General features: G+C 36.2%; 1 protein-coding gene across 1 annotated transcript in view; it reads right to left on the reverse strand.

Annotated features, from left to right (window-relative positions):
- Positions 1 to 25,587, reverse strand: part of LOC149820051 (mitochondrial adenine nucleotide transporter ADNT1) — a 68,326-nt gene that overhangs the window by 2,310 nt on the left and 40,429 nt on the right. Inside the window, exons 5-7 of the mRNA XM_089982235.1 lie at positions 2,079 to 2,191; positions 1,779 to 1,892; positions 140 to 484 (exon numbers count right to left, since the gene is read on the reverse strand). Coding sequence (XP_089838361.1) covers positions 140 to 484; positions 1,779 to 1,892; positions 2,079 to 2,191 — 572 coding nt within the window. The remainder of the gene's footprint in view (positions 1 to 139; positions 485 to 1,778; positions 1,893 to 2,078; positions 2,192 to 25,587) is intronic.

Below are 25,587 nucleotides of genomic sequence, written 5' to 3' on the forward strand. Positions count from 1 at the left end.
CTTCAGAAGATTGGACCAACTTGAACTTCCACCATCTAAATAGAAGCTATATAATTTGCTGTTGGATTAAACTGCAATTAACAATATGGCTTCCCTTATCATAGTTTTTCTTCTAGCAAATAAGGCACAATGAACTAACCTTCACTGAGTTAGGAACTAAACCCTTGTATAACGCCCCAAAACCTTCATTTCGAACTGTTTTCCTGAACGCATCAACCATGCCAGTGTACTCCAGTGAAGCCTTGCTTCTGCCATCCCCTGATACAATGGATGATGCATGGTTCCATCCAACCATCTGCATTCTTCTGCGTATGACATCAAGCGGGTAAGCAACTGTCTGGCCAATTGTTCCAGCAGCAGCTCCACAAGCAAGCCTTGTAGTCACACCTAATTCATTGTCCTCAACAAGTCCAAATGCCCTTGTTTTGATTAACCAGTCCTTCAGAGACTCATATACAGCAAAGTTTAGACCTACATAAGGAATCTGTGAAAAACAAATTGAAATTAGTCATGACAGCCAATCATTTCATTGTATATTATAGCGAGAACTGCCCTCCTAACAAAGGGTCCAAAATCCAAATCAAAGGATAATTATAAAGAAACTAGGCCTCAATAATTAGGAAGAAACTATGAGTGGATTTAGGTTAATCAAATGGTATTTATAAAATTATTTTTTACTTCCATAAAACTAAAACTTTTTTTTAATTGAATGAATTAAATCATGAAAAAGAAAAATGTCAGGAGAGAAGGAAGAATCCTACTCTTCATGTCATACACTATAAAAGCACAAGTGAGAGTATTCATGATAAAAGACATTGCCTTTATAATTATTTTCAAAATGACATGAAACAAAAAAGATATTTAAAATCATTTTTAAGTCAGTTTTGCCCTTACATTTGTTTAGAAAAATTATCACTCACACCCCTACCAAAAGGTGTCCAGATTGCCCTTATTTTTTCCTTAATTAGATTATCTGAATATTTTAAAAGACATGCCCCTCCTCAATTCTCTCATTTATCAGCTCTCCTCTCCTTTTTTCTAAACTAGCTTAATACTCTGGTAAAAGGTGCCTGACCCTACCAAATGGTGCCTAAATTACCATCCGTTTACTTTAGACAAAATACTCTAAAAGGCATAACACCCCTCTAGCCTTTTTTTTGCCAAAAGTTGTTTAACCCCATCCCAAAAGGTATTGCCTTACTTATCTTGATGCTACTTAAGCATGGAAATCAGATTTAAAATTGATTTTTCTGTCTCACTAGATGGATGAGTGGAAATTGAACAAGATGCTTGGGTTAATCTTTTCTACTGTTTTCATTAAATTAAAGTGGTGTATCTCATTTATCAATTTATTCATGTATTGGAGCCCAGATATATTGAAGGTGCTATAATATACTTGTTTACCATAAATTAAGATAATAATAGGTAACAATCGTTATTCTTCCTCAGAATTAGGGAATTATTTTTATTTATGTATCTATATTTCATGCTACACCCACTTAAATCTGTTTCATTCTCAGAACACTATAAACAAAAAGATTTTTTTTGTCTTTGTCTAAAATTCTTGAAAAATAAACTTAATTTTTTACCAAACTAAATAGATGTGCATGTATGCGTGTATAATACAATGTTAAAAATCTTCAGATGTAATTCGATTTCAGAAAACCATACTGAAGTTTAATGTTTCTTTAGGAAGAAGAGGACTAACATTATAAAATTGGCAACACTAAACAGGAAACTGAAGTACAATATCAACAAAGAGGAAGGGTATCACCAACCACTCCAATGACAGAAGGAAGCCATCCTTTGTACAGAGCTCGAGGGCCTTCTTCACGCAGGACAGTTGACAGTGCATGAAACATACCCCTATACTGGTAAGGGGACTTGTCCGTCTGCATAAACCATTTGACAATTCAAGCAATAAGACAATAACTTCAAAGGAATTACAAATAAAGGACCCGGACAGTTAGCCTTCAGCGACAATTCAAGCAATAAGACAATTATCAGTAAGTGTTGGCTAACAGAGAAACCAAATTTTAACAGAGGGAAGAACTTCAATGGAAAGACAAATAAAGGACCTGGACAGTTAGCCTTCCACGAACCATGTCCATGGGATAAGTTGCAGACATTGCAATAATCCCTGCACATGCTCCAGCTCCAAGACGCAGAACTGGAGTTAGCTGTGCATCATCTGCAAAAGCAGATGAAGGCAAGATAGTATCATGACATCCATGTCCACCACCAAAAATGCATCATATATAAGCTTAGCAGGATCCCATTTATAAAAATCATTGACTTTTAGGGAAAAAAGTGCACCAGTATACCAAATATTCAAATGTTAACAGAGAATCTTGAGGAACTTAAATCAACTCAGACAGACTTACACTAAATAATAAGTCAATTTCATTCATCAACATCAATTTATTTTAATGACATCAACATCGCTCTTAATTCAGTTTAGATCATCCAATTGAGGTAATCAATTAATGATTGCTCAGCAATACTTGAGCAATCTTCCTTCCAACCAACCTTGGAGGTACTAATCAATAATGAATTTGACAAAGACAAGTTCTAATCTCGCCTTTAATATCTTCAAGTTTGGAATGGATTTTTTGTGCATGAGAACCATAATGAATCAAACAAACTGAGACTTTTAATCCCTTCAGCGACAGATTCATTAAGATGCCTTCGCTAGTTGACTACATCCGCCTGGAAGTTTACCTGGAAAAACCCAAAACCACTGTGAAAATATTGGTCTAGCTTAGTTGACTGTGCTGTAGGGAAATAACCAGTAATTTTACATTGTTCTAGTACTTAATTGTGAATGATACTCTGTTAGCTATGGTACCTGGACACTCCATTTTGCCCTCTGTACCCGTGTCGACACCCAGACACACCATTTTACCCTCTATACATACAAGTTTGTATTTAATTTATAATTTATAATTTATAATTTATAATTTATAATTATATTTTCAGTTTATACTTTTATATTTTCAGTATATAATATATATCTTAGATATAGCACATATATTTAGATTATATTCAGTTTATTTTGATATTATTTTGTATTTATGAGATATTTAATATATATAGCCGTGTCCACATACCCACATTTTTTAGAATTGCTGTGTCGTACCCGCCGTAACGGCACCCGCACCCGCACCCGTACCCGTACCTGTACCCAGATGACATAGTCTGTAAGGGTATTTTACACATTTTCCAGTTTTGTTTGTATTCTACCCTAATAGAGAAGGAAACTTTAGACTTCTGTCGTTATTGTAGTGTCTTACCCTAATAAAGAGGAGGGTCTTCCCTCCACATCATGGTCACGGTGTTCTCTTTGTCCACAAACTTTAACATCCACCACATCCAAGTTTTTCCCTTCCCAACCCTCCTACACATGATTTTATGGTCTCAACAAGGTTTTTAAGGTTCAAATATATCAACATTTTGCTCTACAGTTAATTTGGTTGATTGGTTTGACTAGGTCTAAAACCCTCTACATCTAAGTGACATTCTAAGTCCCCTTTTCTCTATTTTAAGTTTCCAACAAAAACATTATATATATATATATATCCAAACAGATTAAATCAAACAGGTGAAGACTAATGGATCAGTTATTCTAGAGAATGCTAGCTAGGAGCCTATGAAAGAAATAATAAGCATACCAAGCTCAAATCAGGTTAGCACACTCCAGGTATGCAATGGCAGGGAAAAGAGGGCAATTTTCCAAGCACCAAACTTGTGTAAGCATTATCCTCAATGGACCAGGTCACCAATACAACTTGTATCTTATCTAACTTGCGTGCAGGTAACACAGAGGGAATTAAATTATTTTGTCAATACCATAGTCCATATGTAGATAACCACTAAGCTGCTCTCATCTACCATCTCTAGGCCTTTTAGCCATTTCCCCTCGCCTGTTCCAACCACACCCCTAAGATGAGATTTTTAAGCATCACTTCTGACTAATGTTGTAAAAAGTGTATTGTATCATACATTACAATACAATGCATTGGTGTACCAGGCCCTAAACTGGCATGATACAGGGTCTGGACCAGAGTTACCGGAAACGCATATGCATAAGGGGAAGCACGCTTCCCGGAGACGCGCTTCGGAAGCGCGAAACGCGGCGCTTCCGAAACGCACAGGGTAGCGCACGTAAAAAAGAAGAAATGTGTCCCCCTTTAAAGGGAAACGCGTCCCCTTTAAAGGGAAGTGTGTCCCCCTTTAAAAGGAAGCGTGTCCCCCTTTAAAGGGAAACACGTCCCCTTTAAAGGGAAGTGTCTCCCCCTTTAAAAGGAAGCGCGTCCCCCTTTAAAGGGAGACGCGTTTCCCTTTAAAGGGGGACGCGTTTACAAAATGTTGTTTTTACCCTTTCTAAAAATGAAATTAACATGTGAAAAACAAGAAACTAAAAAAAATCAAAAATAAGGGCAAAACAGACATTTAAAAAAAATCGTGAAAACTTAAGAACGAAAGCTCGGGGTTTTGTTTTTCACACGACTCCTCTCTCTCTCTCTCTCTCTCTCTCTCTCTCTCTCTCTCTCTCTCTCTCTCTCTCTCTCTCTCTCATTTTCGGCCACCGACGACCGGCGACCTCCGACGACCGACGACCTCCGACGACCGGCGACCTCCGACGATCGGCGACCTCCGACGACCGGCGACCTCCGACGACCGGCGACCTCCTCCTTTGTTGACATCGGAAGACCTCCTCGATCGACATTGGCAATGTCTTTGTTCAAGTATGTTCTCCTCTCTCTTCCACTAACGCCCGACGACCTCTCTCTTTCGATTCGCTCTCCTCTCTCATCCACTATTCATTCTTGTATTCAGACTCTTGATCCATCAAAGTGATCGTGATATTCATACCTCTGTGAATGGTTTGTTTCGTGAGTAGCAAGTTGTAGGGATTCAGTGGTTTCCAAAATAGGTTCTGAATGGTCTCTGTGTCTTGATTAAAAAAGAAGCCCTTGCTGACGATGGTCAACCCACAAAGGCATAGCTAGGGGGGGCAGGACTAGGTTGTAGCCCGGTCCTGACTCCCGAAACAGTTAATTTTTTTATTTTTTTTAAAAGCCCAGTCCTAGCCCAGCCCTGATTCCATATGAAATAGATTTTTATCCATTTTTGTAGCCCAGTCCGAGCCCAGCGTTGACTGCAGCAAATAGTTTGATTTGTCCATATGAAATAGATTTTTATTAATAATTGTAGCCATTTTTTATTTTATCTCAAAAAAATCGGGGTGTTGTCCGCAAACCCCCGACTATCACACAAATTTTTTTTTTGCTACACCTCTTGTTTGCCCCCCCCCCCCCCTCACATGAATCCTAGCTACGCCACTGTCAACCCAGGACTTGCAGGTTGTTGTGCATGAGAGCTACAACACATGCACCAGCCATGAAAGTTCAAACGATAAAAAAATATTAGACTATGATACGTGGAATCAGCGAGCGCAGTTACCATAGATATGTTGGTACACCCCCTGTGATACGGGCTTTAGACTCAAATGATAAAGATTATTTCCTTGTATAGACTCGAATAGGGGCTATCACCCCCTTGTATAGGAATAGTTGTGGGTACACCCCCTGTGATACGGGCGGAACACTGATTGTCTTTGCTGATTCGGGTATCAATTTTCTTATTTGGGTTTTAGATGAACGTATAAAAAGATCTAATTTCTTTTAAGGACTTTTGTTGAGATTTTAATTCTGTTTAAATTAGATATGTTGGTTTAAATGTTGATCTGCTTGTTTCTTGTACTAGGTTCACGAATGATCAAGATTGTTTCTGTTTGAAATAAATTGATTGGCGTTATAGATTTTTAATATGCATCCTTCTAAAATGGGTTCACAGTTTCACATTGATTATAGTTAAATCAATTGATCGATGCTTGTGTTCTGATGTTTATTACGGACAGGTTTTCAAGAATCATATATAACCTTATGGGTTTTATACACAAATTTTGCTATATGCATTGAGTCTTGGACTCTTGGCTGATTCATGTACTGATTCGTTAAATTTGATTTGATGGGCATATTCTGATAAGAATAAATAGAACTAATCTGCAGTTCTTTTTAGATTGGATTTATCAAGCTTCTACCTAATTGTGATTTCTTGGTTTAAATTAAATTTGTGGTGTTTCAAGTTTCAACTGTCATGTTTGTTTGAGATTTAGTTTCATTAAACTTGAATTTTAAGGCTTGATGCTTTCCTCTGTATTCATTACGGGTGTTAATGCTATTAGAAAAAGGAAATCTGATTGGTTTCATAGTTCTGAAATTTAGATTGTGACTGCGAAGCTGTGTGTGATACATATTGTCTGGATTATTTTAAGAAATGAGCATGATTAGTTTATGTGCGCTGACACTGAAGTTGTTTAGTAAACCCCTTGGTATTTTACAGGAATTCGATTCCAAGGGACGTTCATGGTTCACTTTGAGTCTCCTTTTTTTCCTTTTGTTTTGGCATTCCACTCTCCATCTTTTGTTGTTAATAATAGTTTTTTTTAAAGTGTTCTAAAATGATTCCTATACTTTTATGATGCAGGTATATTTGTTTGTTCTTTGCTTCATTAATGACCATCACAAGCTATGATCACGATAATTATGATGACGATGATGATTCTTTATACAATTTGGAGCATGAATCGTCTAGTGGTGTTGGGAAGGACAATGCAAGAAAGGGCAAGACCAAGAGGTCTTCTGATTGTCCATATGAGTTTGAGGACAGAAATGAAAATTGTTTTGATGAGGAAGATGAAGAAGAATATGACTACTATTCTAAAGATGACCAAGATGATGAACCACCTAGCATGCATAAAACAACAATGCTATGACGCCATGTATTGAAACAAAAGAAGAGTGGGCAAGGAAAGCAAGGTGGAACCCAGGTTTTTATGTGCAGGCACTGCAGAAATATTTATCATGGGTCGTATACTCGAGTTTTTGCACATCTCATGGGATCTTTAAAGGGACAAAGTGTTGGGATTGCCTTTTGCCCTATAGTTGCAAAAAATGCAGAATTGGCAAAAAAAACTAAGAGGCAAGTTCGCAGAGTGGAGGTTTCATCAAGTGCATTTAAGTTGAGGAGATCAAAAATTGATAATCCAAAGAAGCCTATTAGTATGACTACATCATCTAGTGGAAGCCGAAAAACAATTGATATTCGTGATACCTTTAAAAAGGTAGAAAGAGATGATGTAGATCACAAAATTATCAGATTTTTGTGTGCAAATGGCATACCTTTCAATGTGCTTTGATCACCATATTGGGAAGAGATGATATCTGCAGTTAGTAAAGTGTCTGGATATAAACCCCCATCATATGAAAAAGCACGAACAACGTTGCTTGACAGTGAGAAAGAGTGTGTTCACAGAGAGTTAAACGAATTTCGAGAAAAGTTTGAGGAGTTTGGAGTTTCCATTGTCTGAGACGGTTGGACAAATATCAAGAACAAACACTTGATAAATATATTTGCCTCAAACTGTTTTGGCTCTATGTTTTTATATGCAAGCGATTTTTCTAATGTGCAACAGTCAGCTGCAAACATTGCCGACTTTTTGAAGACAGGATTTAGACTTGTGAGGCCTTCTAATGTAGTGCAAGTGATTACAGATAATGCAGCAAATTGCAAGTTAGCAGGTGAAGAGTTAAAACAAACGTATAAGTATATTTTTTGGTCACCTTGTGTTGTGCACACACTTAATTTGATCTTTAAAGATTTGGCACATGAGTTTCATTGGTTGGGAGAAACATATTTGCAGAGTAAAGAAATTGTGAAGTATATTACAAATCATTCAAAGGCACTAGCAATCTTTAAAAGCAATGAAAAATTAGAGTTAATAAAGATTGCAAAAACAAGGTTTGATTTACATTATACTACTTTGAAGCGCTTGCTTGATGTGAGGGAGAGCTTGACGCTCACAGTAATTTCAGATAGATGGAGTGAGTGAAAGCAGTCATGCACGGATGAAACTATGAAAAAAAGGGTTGTTACAACAAAAACAATTGTTCTTGACGAAGAATATTGGGATTCTGTATGTTTAGCATTATTGAATACAAAACCCATATATAAGATTATTACATTTTGTGATCAGGAAGGCCCTATAATTGGTGAAGTGTACGAAGGCATGGACAATATGTTGGGGGAAATCAAAGACAATCTAAAAGGACAACCAGATTTGTATGAAAAGATTCATAAGATTGTCTCAAATAGATAGGATAGAATGAATGTGTCTCTCCATAGTCTAGCCCACATGCTTACTCCAAAATATTACGAGTCGGAGTATCTCAAGATCCCAGCAGCAGGAGGGGTCAAACGAGTTTCTCCTGGTAAAAATTTTATTTTATCTATTTAATAAAGTTTAAAGTTTAATGATTTAATTATTTTATCATTTTATTTGCATTTTCTTGTTATAGTTATTAAACATATTTTTTTGCAGAAAAGGATAATGATATCTTAGACGATGCAATGCTCACGCTTGAAGTAATATCTGTTGGAAATGAAGAGCTATCTACACTTTATAGGTCACAACTTATGGCTTTTGCATCAAGAAGTGGAAGATTTAGCCGAAATGCAGCAAGAATAGATGCATTGAATCCTACAATGTCGGTGCTTAATTGGTGGTGTTTTTATGGTGATGATACACCTGAGTTGAGAGCATTAGCCATTAAGGTTTTATCTCAACCTATTAGCACATCTTCTGTAGAGAGAGTGTGGAGCACCTATAGTTATATTCACAATGTTAAAAGAAATAGGCTCAATGAAGATCGTGCTGATACCTTAGTGTATATTTATTTCAATCTTTGATTGATTGACAGGTATGATTAAATTATGTTATACTTTTGTTTTGGTATTTTTTTTCTTTTTTTCTATCATTGATTATTTATTACCATTCATATTTTATACTCTTGCTGAGATGGATGTGTGGAAATACAATAAAAGATAAGATTCGGAACGAGGAGATACGTAAGAAGGTAGGCGTTGCACCCATTGAAAATAAGATGAGAGAGAATCGTTTATGGTGGTTTGGACATATTCGACGAAGGCCTAATGATGCTCCATATAAAAAGGTGGAGAAATGGGAAAATATATTAGTTAAAAGAGGTCGGGGTAGGCCTAGGAAGACATGGATGGAGGTGATAAGAAAGGATATGAATGCTTTGAACCTCACCGAGGACATGGCATTGGATAGAAATGAATGGAGGAGAAGGATTTATGTGGAAGACCTATAATGATTTTCTTTGTTGGTTCATATCGCCGACCCCAATTGTTTTGGGATGAAGGCGTAGTTGTTGTTGTTGTTTGTTGTTTGTTGTTTGTTGTTTGTTGTTTGTTGTTTGTTGTTTATATTTTATACTCTTGTTATAAAAAGGTGCAATAATTGCTACAAAGAAGGACCTAGTCGAAAATGGGATACCAATCCAGAACTTCCTATTGTAGAAGAAAATACGTTGAGATTAGAGGACATGCGTTGGAGAGATTTGGATGATAGTGCACAACAATCAAACATTATTTCTAAATCCAAACCCAAAGATGCACAAACAAGAGCTAAAATACGTTGAGATTAGAGGACATGCGTTGGAGAGATTTGGATGATAGTGCACAACAATCAAACATTATTTCCAAATCCAAACCCAAAGATGCACAAACAAGAGCTCCATTACCTCCAATAATCATACGTACAAATGAAGTTGAAGAGGATACAAATCAATCCAACAGAGCTAATAGAACTGCAGATATACAAGAGCGACCATCAGTTCCTCAAGGTCGGATTGATCGTTTCTTTAGCAGGAGACCTAAGCAAGGTATGTTGATATTGTGTTTTTTATATTTTAAATTATGTTTTTTGAACATTTTAATTTTTTAACGTATTCATTATAGGAAATGAAGGAAGAAGCAGAAGACATAGTCATAGAGGACAAGAAACATGTGATGATGCAGAAAGTTCGCGATCTATTGCTGACTTGAAGGAGAAGAGAAAGATGATAGATTAATGAACTCTTGAATTATTAATTATTTTTTTGATAATGTAGTTGGAGTAATCCAACTTAAAAACTTTTATGTTACTTTTTTGTCACGGTCTTGTAATATTTTGTTGGTTTGATATGTACATTTATTTTGAATCTTGCATGATGAAGTGAAGTAGTAGATTATGTTAATTTTAAGTTTAAAGTTTAAAACTTTGTAGCTTATAATTTACAGTTTAGAAATGTATAGATTAAAAATTTAATCATATCTCTATGTAATCTTTGAGTTTATTGATTTCTCATTTTCTATGTTGCAGAGATGACAAGATTTACAACAATCACAACATCTTGCATGATTCTTTCGTTGAAAAATGTACACTTTTTAATCAAATTTAATTATTTTCTTAATGCATTATTTAGTGCTTGCATGCATTTGTTAAATGGTTGCAACAAGAATGTGAATTATGATCTTCTCTTGACGTATGATTTTTTAAATGCTTGACAGTTGCAATATGATGCATTTGTTAGATAATTACAACTTATATTATTTATTTCTTAGATACATGTTTTATTTTATTAATGATGACATAAATCTTATTTTTTGATAAAATAAAAATATATAATATTATAATTATATTTTCGCTTCCCTTTCGATTCTTATTCGCTTCCCTTTCGCTTCTCACTCGAATCCTATGTCGCTTCTTTCGTCGCTTCCTAGGTCGCTTCCGAGACGCTTCTGAGACGCTTCTTGGTTCGCTCCTAAGTAGTCCCACGCTTTCCGCTTCATAAATTTTTGGAAGTGCCTCGCTTCCCGCTCCCGCTTCCCGTATCGCTTCCCGCTTCCTCGACTGGCAACTCTGGTCTGGACCACATTGGGAAAGAGGGTTGTTAAATCACAAGGAATCCTTTTGACCCCATTATCAGACCTGAAGCTCAAAACTCTCTCTCTCTCTCTCTCTCTCTCTCTCCAATGTTTGGACCAAATCACCAGACAAATTCAAGGATCTGCCCAAGACTGAGCCTTATACTTTTTTCTTATACAGATCAACTCTCACATGCATCTATAAAGTCTTTTGTGGAAGCATATAAAAAATCAAGCCTTAAAAGTGGATTTTATGAGATATCTATAATCTTCAATATGTAGAATGTTAGATTAGTACGACTAGAAGCGGAATCTTTATTTTAGAAGGTAGAAGGGGGCTTAAAAACCAATGTTGTATGTATCGTACGATACGGTACGATACTATGAGGAATATCGATACAATACACACTTGTATCACGATACAGACCCAACAAGTTTTGTATTATATCATATGATAAAGGGTGTATCGTATGATACATGGACGACACACTTAAAAAATGGCTGAATCGTAATTTTTCAGTTTTGGGTTTTAAAGACCTCTTGAGGGTCGACTCCCTCATTTGTGTAGAAGCCATTAGAGATGTATCCACGCACCCTAGGACTCGTGAGAGTGATTTGGGGTTCGATCCCTGCACAAAGAAGAGGGTTTTTGCAGTTTGCTAAAGTAAAAATTCATTTTCACTATTTTTTCACTCAATAAAGTGGGTTAAGGTAAAAAATCTTTAATATAAGTAAAATTACAAAGCTACTATCCAAAAAAATTCTGCCTGGGAGGGGGGGGGGGAGGCATTGCCTCTTGCAACCCCCACCAACTTACTGCGAAGTTGGATCCACGAAAATTAGAGATTTATATTAAGATAGAAATTAGGCTACACACTCTTCCAACAAAGATGGCATCAGATGATTTAGCATGGTAATGGGACACTCAAGGAATGAGTGAAAACCAATTGAAATTTGAGTGCAACTATTGCCATAATATTTTTGTTCATGTAATATGAAAATATGAGTCTTGTGACATGTTCTTAATTGCAAAATATTTAATATTTTGCATTGTTCTTGTAAGATAGTTGAAGTTGCTAAGTTGTATATATATAATAAGTAAATACCCATTAGGGGTATTTTGGTTATTTCAGTCTTTGTAATAAGTTGTGCACATTAGTACTTTTACTTTATTCTTTTCTTTTTGTCCTTTTCTGTTTTTATAGGAACTATTTGGTCAAATACCAAAAAGAGTTATTGGGTTCTTTTTTGACAAGTCAACATAGAGTTGACTAGTCAATAGAGCTGTTGGAACAGTCCAATAGCTCTACTGAGACTACCTCTTGTGTATATATATATAGGGGTTAACCCCCTCTTGTTCTTTAATGCTTTCTCAAGCATTTCTCTTTCAATACAATTCTATATTTTTATGTTTGTTGTTTGGCCCTTAAGTGACTTATTGTAATCTTGTATTGACACATAAGCGGTCTTTGTGTTATTTGCTATCGTGTTCTTGCAAGCCCATAAGAGGCACTCTCTTATATTACTTTACCTATTTCATTATTGATGTGTTGATGATGTCTTATGCATCTCATAGAGACATAAATGCTTCATATGTGATTTTATAGTTGCATTTTGGGTATTTAATTATTATTTTGTGTTATGATTTTTTAAATTTTTTGTTATTTTTCTGATTTGTTTAGAATGTTTTAATTTTTTTTCAAAATTTATGATTTTTTACGATACGTATCTTATTTTGGGCCCGACTGATACGGGTTACAATACAACACTTGCAACCTTGTTTAAAACTCAAAACCATGAGAGAAAGTCCCATTTACACAATTTTAAAGGGTTTTTCTTATAAATATCTTTGTTTGTTTGTGCTTACTCATTTTCTCCCAAGATTTATTTTCTTTATCCTCTTTTTCTCTTTCACCAAGTCTTGTTTTGGAATGTTTCAGTGGTCGACTATGCTACATAGACACGGCAAACTGCCCAACATACACATGTCCACATGCTTGTATACAGGTGTAGGTACAATGTGCGGCACAGGGACGTTTTGAGAAAATTTGGGTCGGGTTCAACCGACCTGCAAACCTACAAATTTTTCTCCTACTTGATTGTCAATCTAAGGTTTAGCCTTGCCCTAACCTGATAAAACCTCCAATCCCACCGAGGAGAAGGTGGGAGGAGAGAAAAGGAGCAGAAAGAGGAAGAAGAAAGAAAAAAGAAAAAAGAGAGAGACCTACCTCTTCTTTTTCTTGCTCCACCACCTCCTCGTGCTACTTTGTCTTGGTCAGACAGAGAGAGGTGGGTGTTAACGTATATATATATATATATATATATATATATATATATATATATATAGGAAATACCCATCAGGGTATTTTGGACATTTTCAGTTTGCAATAGGTTGACTAGTAGGGGCTGGTTTGTAAATTTACTTTTTATATTTTTGTATTAGCTATCTATTGGGACATCCCCCGTTGGGCTAGACCCAACGACTACTTGGACTAGCCCTAGCCCTTGTGACCTCTCTTTGTGTTTATATAAGGGGATCTTCCTCATTGTAAACGCAATGCTTTTCTAAGCATATTAGTGTTAATACAAATCTATAGTTTTTTATTTGTTGTTGTTTGTGTATCTCCTTTGTGAGATTGTATTAGGCCCATAAGTGACCATTTGCTTGTGCTTGTGTATCTCTTTTGAGACATTGTATTTAGCCCATAAGTGGTCTTTTGTATTTGTACATTCTTGTAGCCCTTAAAGGCAATCTTTATATTATTTTTTGTTTTATTATATGGTAGGCTCTTGAAGACCTGTGGATTCGAGATCGGGATGTATTGAAGGTTCTGGGGCTCATATGCAAGCCTCTTGGTGGATCTTCATCAACTTGAATCTTCATCATTCTCTCTCTAATTTTTCCCTTTCTATATTTTCCCCCTCTACTATGGCCGATAAAAAAGTTGTAACCGTTGTTCCCATCAAATTTGATGGGAGCAATTATAATATGTAGGCTACTACAGTAAAAAAAATACTTATGGGCAAGGATTTGTGGCAATTTGGTGATGGTTCCGCTTCGGAACCTCAACTAATTCTCACAAAAACAATTATAGAAGAAGATGGGCAACCTAGAGAAGAAACTCTTAAGGGAGTTGAAAAAGAAAAGGCTTTGTTGGAATATAAGAAAGCCTATAAAGAATGGAAAGTAGGTCGTGCCAAGGTTTTTTTCTTTTTATGGGAAATATGCATGAAGAGCCATGCTCCAATATACTTGAATTTGAGAGGGCGGACGAAGCTTGGGAGTTTGTTAGGCAAACTTATACTCAAAAAGATATCGCTCACAAATGGGATCTAAGGGACCGGATACATAATTGTAAGCAAGTTCACAAGATGGTTAGAGAATATTGTAGTGCCCTTAAGATGCTTTGGGATCAAATGGCTAAGTTAGAGCTAATATAAGAAACCGCAAATGATGCTCTTCAAAGAAAGAAGCAAATACTTGAGGAGCAATTATTCCAATTTATGAGAGGCCTTAAGACCCGAATTTGAACAAGTTTGGGTTAATATTATCCATAGGAAAAAATCTCTTCCCTTACATGAAGTGTTGGCCGAGGTGTGTAGGGAGGAGAAAAGGTTGAGATCCATGTCTGAATCCAAATAAAACTAAGGATAATGTATAGGTTGTATCTAGACCGGGCGCCAACACCATGTTTTCAAACCACCACATTTTTCAAGCCTTACTACAGAAAACCCCGCAATGCTAACGCCAGAAAGAAGATCATATGTCACAATTGTGGAGAACCGGGGCACATTAAGCCCTATTGTCCCAAGCTCAAAGGAAGAAAAGAAAAGAAGGTGCCATCCATGGAAACTTCTCAAGATGACAAGAATGAAATCAATAGTCTCCAAATCCATTGAAATCATGACCTTGTCTCAACTTGTGGAGCCTACAACCACTCCTCAAAACCTCCTCTTCCTCCATTTCAAGAGTCGTGGTCAATGCTTCATACACTCTCGCTAAGGTTTCCGGAGCCTCCTTTCATATGACCCCAAATGAATTTTTACTTTCCAATTGTTGCACTAATTCAACAAAAACTTATGTTTTCACCGTTGATGGGTCCTCACTTGATATAAAGGGTATTGGGAATTCAAAAAAAAAATTGCATTTTAAAAATTAATTTGTTCCTAAATTAAATTTCAACCTTTCTGTTTCTAAAATTGTGTCTTCTTCTCATTAAACCAAATCTCTACTCAGGGAAGTGGCTTGGGGAAGGGCATAAAAAAAAGGAGATCTCTACTACATGGATTGACTTATCCTTCCAAAAGACACTTTTTCTTATAACGTACAAAATGTAGACATTTTTTTGTGGCATTAAAGGCTAGGTCATCCTAGCATATCCAAATTGTCTTATGTACCACATTTGAAAAAAAAATGTAACAAAGAATTTCATTGTACTAATTGCATTCTTGACAAAATGAAAGTGTTTCCTTTTATCAATAGGACTTTTTTTTTCTTCTAAACTATTTGAATTAGTGCACTCGGATGTATAGGGTCCCGCTCCTATTCCTTCAAAAGGTGGTTATATTTACTATGTGATATTTGTTAATGATTACTCTAGATTCACTTGGATTTAAGTTTTCTGGCACAAATATGCAGTTTTTGAAATTTTCAAAAAAAATCATAACCTTGTCAAAAATCAATTTAAAATTGACATTTTCATCTTCCACTCTGATTCAGGGGGAGAATTTATATTAAATGATTTCAAAAAATATCTTGAATCAAATAGGATTTTGCATCAAAGATCTTGTGATTATACACCACAACAAAATGGTTTGGCCGAAAGGAAACATAGGCACATAATTGAGACTACTAGAACACTCCTAATTTAAAAAAATGTTCCAAAAGAGTTTTGGGTTGAAGCTTCTTTAATTGTCGTATATCTTATCAATAGACTTCCACCAAACTCCAAAACATTTCTCCATATAAAAAAATAAATCTTTGTTGACTATTCTAGATTAAGGCCTTTTGGATGCAAAGGATTTGTTCTTGTCAACAAAAATGGCAAGTTTTCTCCAAAAGCCATGCCTTGTGTATTTTATGGGTATAGAGAAATCCAAAAGAATTATAGGTGTTATGATTTTAAAAAGGACAAACTTTAAATTTATAGAAATGTCTATTTTATAGAAGAAAAAAGTTTTTTGATAAAAGTGTGCCTAAGAAAAGTAATGGATATTCTTTCTTGCTTGAGTTATTAACTAAGAGCAGTGATGATTGCTTGATTGATGATGTTAATAATAAAGAACTACATCTCAATATCCAGGATGGTGTAAATCTTGATCACACTAAGCCCATAGTAATTCAATATAGTAGGCGTGGACAACCTAGTGCCTTAGAAACTATTCTAACCTAAAAAGACAACATTTAGGAGAACCTAGAAGATCTGATAGTCTCCAGACCTCCTAATAAATTCGTTTCGTATGAATCTTTTTTGCCTTAATATAGAGCGTGTTTAGTAAAAAACTTGTCCTATTTTGAATCAATTACAAGCAAAAAACTACCCTGAGTGGATAGGAGACATGAATAACGAAAAATAAGCACTTGAAAAATAAAAAACTTGGGAGATAAGAAATTTACCCAAAGGAAAGAAAACCATAGGATGTAAGTGGGTCTACAAGGTAAAAAGCAAGAGTGACAGGACTTTAGAAAGATACAAGGTAAATTAGTAACAAAAGATTATTCTTATGAATATGTCATAGACTATGATGAAACCTTTGCACTCGTAGCTAGGATGACCTATGTTAGGGCACTTATTGTTGTAACTATTGTCAAAGGTTGAGCCATATATCAAATGAATGTGAAGAATGCATTTTTTATTGGGGAATTAAAGGAAGAAGTTTATATGGATTCACCTCTTGGATATGAAATTCCTCTTGAAAAGGTACTTCATTTAAAAAAGGCTTTATACGATTTAAAATAGGCACCTAAGATATGATAGATTTAGTAATGTTATGCTTATACTTGGATTTAAATCTTACTATACTTACACTGTTATGTTTATTAAAAAATCTTATGTAAGAATTGGCATTCTGCTTCTTTATGTTGATGATATGATTATCACAGGGTGAAGATAAACAAGGAGTTTATAGTATTAAAGTTATTCTTAAAAAACATGACTGACCTTGGTTTTCTTAGATTTTTTCTAGGGAACTCCAAAGGCCAGTGGAAGCCATTGGATGGCATCAAAGAGAGTGTCTCGAATTCTACAAAAGACGGACGCATCGATGCAAGCCTTTTGAAGAATCATTGTTTGGCTGATTCGTCCATCAAGGATCTTATAAGAGGTGTTTGAGAGAACTATCAGGACCCTTTGATTCAGAGTGGGTCAATTTTGGGGATGCGGGACCTTTTCAAGTAGATATGGATTTGTTTCACGTCCCACCAAAGAGGTTTCGAAGGATTCTCCGAAGGAAAGGACCACTCGCCATTCCACTTGACAATATGGATTTCAACACCCTTGTGTCTCCAATAGATTAAGAAATCTTGGAAAAGCCAAAGGATAACATTCGTCATAGACTCGGATCTCGAAACCTTAGAATTGGATTCTCTTTTCTCTAGCATGTCTTTTGATGCAGGTTCTCCTTTAGCCAGAGATTCCACTAAGGCAGACAATCATAAGTCCAATGAAGAACTGGGTGGCGATACCCAACCAGCAAGCAGGTGATTCTAAATTCAAAAACTCAAAAAATTGAAAAACCCAAAAATATGTTGTTTCCTTTGTTTGGAGATGGCACTACTTCCTCTGCATTCTAGAACCCTCTAGTGTCATGAGAATCAAGAAGTTTGTGTCAAACCTCCACTTTTCATTAATGTTTCTTTTGCTTATTCAAAAACCCAAAAAAATCAAAAAATTGACACTCATTTCTAGCAAGCATTCTAAGCAAGAGCATGATAATGATCTCAACCACGAGCACTGCATGGAGGAGGAAAGGAAGAGTCCATTGAAGATATTATGAAACTTCCTGAGTTTAAAAGAATTTTCAAAAAGCAAGAAACCCTTCTTCAGTGGTCAAGGGAGAAAGTCAAACTAAGCACCTTAGACAATTCCGAGGTCATTAGAATAAGAACCTCACAGAGCCCAAAAGAAAGCAAGATTTTAGTTGAGTTCCTAACCAAATATAAGGACGTGTTCGCATGGCCATACCAGGACTTGTTGGGTTTAGATCCGAAACTTGTCGAACACCGCCTTATCATATATCCTAACTTCAAACCAATCAAGCAAAAACTTAGGAAGATTCACAAAAGAGTAGAGCTTCAAGACAAGGCTAGCCTAGAAAACAGGATCAAAGTAGAGTTCATCAGAGCCATATACTACCCTGAATGGTTAGCCAACATTTTTGTTGTCCTAAAACTCAATGGCAAGGTTGGATTCTACATAGACTTTAGGGACCTCAACAAGGCTACACCTAAGGATGATGTTTCCCTACCAAACATTGACCTCATACTAGATAGCATAGAAGGACATGAAATGCAAATGTTCTTGGATGGTTACACAGGGTACAACCAGATAAAGCTAGTTGTAGCTGACCAGCCAAAAAACTCATTCACAACACCATGGGGCACCTTTTGCTACACTTTTATGCCCTTTGGTATCAAAAACATTGGGGCAACCTATCAAAGAGTCATAGTTGTTATCTTCCATTACCAAATCCATGATTGCATAAAAAACTATATGGATGATATCCTGTTCAAGTCTAGGACTAGAGATTTGATCACCTTGATTCCCTGAAAGGAGTTTTTGAGCACCTAAGAAAATATAAACTCAAGATGAATCCCCAAAAATGTGTCTTCAGTGTTGATTCAGGTAAGGTCCTTGGCTTCATCGTGTCGAGATAGATCTTGCTAAGATCAAATTCATTGTAGATATGCCTCTACACACCAATCTCAGGCAATCAATGGGCCTCCAAGGAAAAATCCAAGCTATTAGGAGATTAATTTTCAACTTAGCCACTAGATGTGAACCCTTCAACAAGCTTTTGAGGAAAGGTGTTGAGTTTGTCTGAGAAAATATGTCAAGAAATCTTTTATGGACGTAAACAGTATCTCCTATGCCAACCTGTCTTGAAACCTCCCGTTATGGGAAAGCCTCTACTCATGTACTTGTTCGTAATGATATAGTGCTAGGATGTTTGCTTGCCCAGTATAAAGATGATAAGAAAACTGAATACGCAATTTATTATATCAGCAAAACCTTTGTGGACTATGAAAAATATATAATAGGTTGGAGTAAACAATCAAGGGGAAAACGATAGTTGATCACTTAGCAGATCTACCTACAGATGAGAAAATTAAAGTAAATGATAAATTTTTTGATGAAAATATGTTGGTAGTGGAAGAAAAAGAGCAAATCTAGCAATTATACTTTAATGGGTCTTGAAATGTCAATGGATTAGAGATTGGATTTGTTATCATCATCCTTGATGACAAAAAAAAACTTGTGTGCCTTCACATTGGATTTCATGTGTACCAACAATATAGCAAAATATCAAGATCTGATCCAAGGATTGAAATGTTTGATTGAATTGGGAGCTAAGAAAGTCCATATTCGAGGTGATTCGATGTTGGTAATCTAATAAGTCACAGGAATGTGAAAAAACAAGCATGAGAAGTTGACTTCTTATGTTGAAATGGTCTTGGAGTTGCTAAAAAAGTTTGAGTCATGTGAATTCACTCATATTCAAAGAGAGAAACCGATTTGCCGACAGTCTGGCAAACCCTGCTTCCATTTTTAAAATAGAGCATGGGCATGACCATATATCATTTTCCAAAAAAAAATAGAAAAGTCAACATGTGATCTGAGAAAGTGAAAACTCAAAAGATGTTAATTATCAAACTCCAAAAGATAGGAAACCTTTATTCTAAGATATCAAAAAAAAATCCTAGCGAATAGGACTTTTCCCGAGAACACCCATCCTAGAGACAAGAAAGCCATTAGAAGACTCTCCCTGAAATACTAACTTATTGGTGGTGTCCTCTACAAGAAGGGTTATAGCAGTGAGCTTCTTAGATGCTTGGATGAGGAGGCCTGAAAAAGTCCTTGAAGAGTTCTATGGTGATCTTTGTGATGGGCACGTTGGTGTCCAAATGATGGTCAAGAAACTCTTAAGAGCATAATACTATTGGTCGACCATAGACCGCAACTGATCCTCTCATGTTAGAAAATATACAAAATGTCAAGAACATAGTGATGTCATTCATGAACCTTATTTTGCATTGCATTTTGTTGCATCTGCATAGCTGTTTTCCATGTGGGCATCTGATGTTATAGGTTTTATTAATCTGCATGCATCCAACGGTCATCACTATATATTAATTGCCACTGAATACTTCACCAAATGAGTCAAAGTTGTGTCATTAACCAGAGTTGATGATCAACACATAGCCTTATTCATTTACAAAAATGTGGTGTTTTGGTGTGCCCAAGGACCTAGTAAGCAACAATGGTTCTCATTTTAAGAATGAGAAAGTTAAGAAGATATGCAAGAAATGTGGCAAAACCCATCATTTTTCGGCCTTCCATTACCCCCAAGGTAATGGTCAAGCAGAACCTACCAATAAAACCTTCATCTCATCATTGAGAGAACCGTGCAAACCGGTTGTGATTGGCATGAAAAGTTGGATGAATTGGTGTATGGGACCCAAAAATGTCACTCCTTTTGAATTGGTGTATGGGACCCAGGTTGTGCTGCCTCTGCAGGTGCAGTTACCCTCATTCAAGATAGCTACTGCTCAGGAGATGCCATTAGAAGCCCAGCAAGCGCTTTGATGAGAAGAGGCTCTTATCCGTAGAACACAATGAAGAATATAGCAGAAGAATTGAGACATACTATGTTAGACATGTGATTGAGCAATCCTTTCAAGAAAACAAGTTGGTCTTGAAATGCATTCACCGTACGTAACCACATGTCCCTTGGGGAAGTGGCACCCAAATTGGGAAGGACCCTACGTTGTCAAACAAGTCTTAGGAACTCATATTGGTTATTCAATTCCAATGGAGTTGAATTACCTAATCCACATAATGGTTTCACTATGGTGGGGAGTGGGGCTCCTTTCCTTTTCTATTTTAAAAACAGAAATTTCTTCAACCCCCCCCCCCCTCATTTCTATTTTGTTAACTCCATTTGAAAAGTTTTTTTAGCCCCCACTTTTCATTTCTACTGAGTATTTTATTTTAACTCCATTTTAAAAATTTCTTCGACCCCCCTCCCTTCTTTATTTTTATTTAAAAGAAAAGGCTATTTTTCCCCTCTTGCATTCATAATTTCTTACATTCACTTCTTTCAATATATATATATATATATATATATATATATATATATATATATATATATATCACCATGTCCCCATACCCATTGTTTTAAATTTTGCCATGTCGTACCTTTTGTACCTGCAACCATACATGTATCCATGGGGCATAGGTTGTTGATAAAGGAGGAAGAGACTGATAGACAAAATGCTCGACTTTCAAAAGGAATTACAGGAATGCCTTTTCCATGGACTTGTAAATAATGATAAATTATATAGATTTAAATGTTACATAGGCAAAGTAGCTTTAAATGAAGATGTACCTATCCTTATATTCCAGCTAATTGTTAAAATGTAGCTCTTAAAAATCATTATTGTAAATATAAATATATATATTTATATACATAGAGATATATTTACATATAATATATTATATGTACATATATCTCTATATATATAAATATATATATTTATATATTTTTACCCGAAAAGGGTATTTTTGCCATTTCCTGTTTTGCGCATATTCTCCTTTAGAATATGTTGTAAATTTGACCGTTGGGGGCTCCCAACGACTCCTTTGGGAGCCCCCCCTTTGCACCTCCTTGCATTTGTATAAATAGGGGTGTTCCCCCCTTGTATTTCCTAAGCTTGAGAGTCTCAAGCATTTCCTCCTTTATGAAACACATGCATTATTGCATGTTTATTATTTTTACGCTTTTTGTGTATTGTGTTCAAGTGTTGTGAGAGTGCCTTCATGCACTTCCTTTTCAAGTATTTATGCTTGTATGCGTATTGTCTCTTCGTAGACAATTTCACATGGTATCAGAGCTCGGTTGGTGATTAAGGATCGTGGGATTCTTCTTTTTTCGAGTGCCTCGAAAACCGTGCCTTCGGATTCTTAGAAGTTAAAGTGGTGGATCTTGCTTCTCAAATATTTTAGAAGGATCTTGTGCAAGCTAGAAGTTGAAACATTGTGTTGGTACGCCTCCTCTTTTTCTTTACTCCTTAATGGGTGAAAAAGAGTCTCACTTCGCCCTTGGCTTCAAGTTGAATGGGTCCAACTACCATATTTGGGCCGGGAACATGGAGGCTCACATAAGAGGTAAAGGATTATAGGGTTATGTGCAAGGCACTATTCCGGAACCGGAACCCAAAATAACCATGATGGACGGAAATGAAATCAAGGTTCTTGAGGGAGAAGAAAGGATCAAAGTTCTTGAAGAATACTCCAAGAAGCACGACAAATGGGAAATGAAAAACTTCAAGATTCTTTCTTGGTTCTTCGCATCCATCGAAACAAAGATTAATGCCAACATTATCAAGTTCAAGAAAGCATCGGAAGCTTGGCATTATCTCGAGAAAATGTATACATCAAGAGATCTATCCCATAAGTATTACCTTCAAAAGAAGGCCCTCTCCCTTACTCAAGGTGAAATGTCCATTAGGGAATATTATGCCGACCTCTCCTCCATTTGGGATGAGCTTTCCATGCTTGAACCAAAATGGAGTGGAGAGGCAATTGAACTCCGCCACAAGCAACTTGAAGAAGATCGGTTCTTCAATTTTTTAAATGGGTTAAGACCGGAATTTGAGCAAATAAGGTCATCCCTTCTATCCTCATTTACTCCATCTCTTGAAGATGTTCTCACCAAATTAAGTGGTGAGGAAACTCGTATGAGTTTATGTAAACAAGGATCAAATGTTCTTGTGGTTCCTTGTAATCATGAAGAAAACAATGAGGTCAATGCCGTATCAAGACCCAGAAATAATGTAAAGACCTATCGTCCTCCTCATTTCAAATTCCAAAATCAAGGAGGAGATGGTGGACAAAAAGGAAAGAGGGACTATAGCAAGACTATTTGTCACTTTTGTAAGGAACCGGGGCATATCAAGCCCGTATGTCCCAAATGGAAGAGGCTTCTCGCTATGGCCACCACCGGTGTACCACAAAAGGAAGAGGCATCATCAAGTGGGTTACTCTCGTTGAATCAAATAGTGGAAGCCCTTCAACCTCTTCTCAATGGAGCTACATCCGGTGCCGCCGTGTCTACCTCTTCCATTCCAGGTAAAGTCTCTTGGCTTTTGGACTCAGGTGCATCTTTTCATATGTCCCCAAACATGTTTTCACTTTCTGATTTTTCAAAAAATGTTTCTCCATCCTTTGTTTCCACTGCGGATGGAACCTCCCTTGAAATTAAAGGAATAGGTAATTTTGAAACTCAAGGTTTTTCCATTCCAAAAATTTGATTTATACCTAAACTTAACTTAAACCTTCTCTCTGTTTCTCAACTCTCGGACCATGGATGCGATATTAAATTTTCATGTGACAAATGTTTAATACAGGATCGTCGGTCCGGGAAATTGATTGGGGAAGGCTTTAGAAAAGGAGACTTATACTATATGGAATCTCTCCAAGTTCCAGAATCATTTTGTAATGTTGCCCGGAACAAAGATATAAACATATGGCACAAAAGACTTGGTCATCCTAATGTCACCAAGTTATCTTATTTACATTTTGCAAAGGATCTATGTAAAAGTTCATTTTCCTGTAATGATTGTATTCTCGAAAAAATGCAAAGTTTACCGTTTAAGCAAAGAACCATGTTCTCATCTAAAACCTTCGAAATTGTTCATTCCGATGTTTGGGGACCCGCACCTGTTGTTTCAAAAGGAGACTTTTCTTACTATGTTATTTTTGTGGATGATTTCTCCAGGTATTCATGGATCTATTTCCTAAAGTACAAACATGAAGTTTTTACATGTTTTAAAACCTTCCACTCAATGATCAAGAATCAATTCAATAGTAATATAAAGATTTTTAGAAGTGATTCTGGAGGAGAATATCTCTCCAACCAATTTAAAACATATCTTGAGGATCACAGAATTATTCATCAAAGGTCTTGTCCTAAAACCCCTCAACAGAATGGATTGGCCGAAAGAAAACATAGGCACATCATTGAGACCACTAGGACCCTACTTATTTCTCAAAATATTCCTAAGAACTTTTGGGCTGAAGCAGCCCTCGCTTCTGTTTATCTGATAAACCGCTTACCATCTAGGATATTAGGAAAAATATCTCCTTTTGAGATCTTATATAAACTTGAACTTGATTATAATAGGTTACGTGTTTTTGGGTGTAAATTTTTATACTTACGGATAAAAATGACGAGCTCTCTCCCAAAGCTATCCCCTGCGCTTTTCTTGGGTATTCCGAAACTCAAAAAGGGTTTTGTTGCTATGATCTTCAAGATGATAAGTTATATGTTTCTAGAAATGTAACATTTTTAGAAAATGAGAGTGGATTTGAAAAAAATGTTTCTCAACAAGAAAATTTTGATTACTCATTCCTTTTTGACTTATTGGCTAGTAATGATGATATATCTAGTGATGATGATGTATCATCAAACCACGATGAGGAAAATGATGGTGATGTCGAAGAACATAACCCTCTCAATGATCAAGAAAACAGGATTTCAAGTGATCCGATAACCTACTCCCGTAGAAACCAAGACACCTTTAGAAGTGCCATTGACCAATATAGTGAGCTTGTTCCTACTCTCGATCACCGAAGATCTGAGAGGAATAGGAAACTGCCAACTCGTTTTGTCTCTTTTGATTCCTTTTCACCCCGGTATAGGGCTTGTCTTAGTGCCATTCACTCTTTTTTTGAGCCAAGGAACTTTGAAGAAGCTAAAAAATGTATAGAATGGCAAGAAGCCATGCAAAAAGAACTTAGTGCTCTCAAAAGGGCCGAAACTTGGGATTTCCAAACTCTACTCATAGGAAAGAAAACTATAGGCTGTCGATGGGTTTTTAAAGTTAAAACTAAAAGCGACGGATCCCTGGAAAGGTATAAAGCTCGCTTAGTTGCAAAAGGGTATGGGCAAGAGTATGGAATTGATTATGAAGAAACTTTTGCTCCTGTAGCCCGAATGGTTACTTTTAGATGTCTCATTACTATTGCATCTATTAAAAATTGGAATATTTTTCAAATGGATGTGAAAAATGCTTTTTAAATGGTGACCTTAACGAAGAGGTGTATATGGAAGCCCCACCAGGCATGAAGATTCCTAAAGATAAAGTTCTTCGTCTTCGAAAGGCTCTTTATGGTTTGAAACAGGCCCCCAAAGCCTGGTATGACAGATTTACCAGTGTAATGCTGGAAAATGGTTTCTCCTCATGTTATACTAATACCGCTTTATTTACTAGAAAATCTAAAGCAGGGATTGTAATATTGTTACTATATGTTGATGACATGTTAATTACAGGTGATGATGTTGAAGGAGTCAAGGGTATTAAGTCTGTCTTGACTTCAAAATTTGAGATGTCAGACTTAGGTTTTCTGACATATTTTCTTGGAATTGAGGTTGCCTATTCACAACGTGGTTATTTTCTATCTCAGTCTAAACTTGTTTGTGAGATTATTGACAGATCAGGAATTTCTGATGACAAAGTATGTGAAACTC

This window comes from Nuphar pumila, chromosome 12 (assembly GCF_984573655.1).
Source record: "Nuphar pumila chromosome 12, dmNupPumi1.hap1.1, whole genome shotgun sequence".
In the NCBI taxonomy this organism is placed as follows: Eukaryota; Viridiplantae; Streptophyta; class Magnoliopsida; order Nymphaeales; family Nymphaeaceae; genus Nuphar; species Nuphar pumila.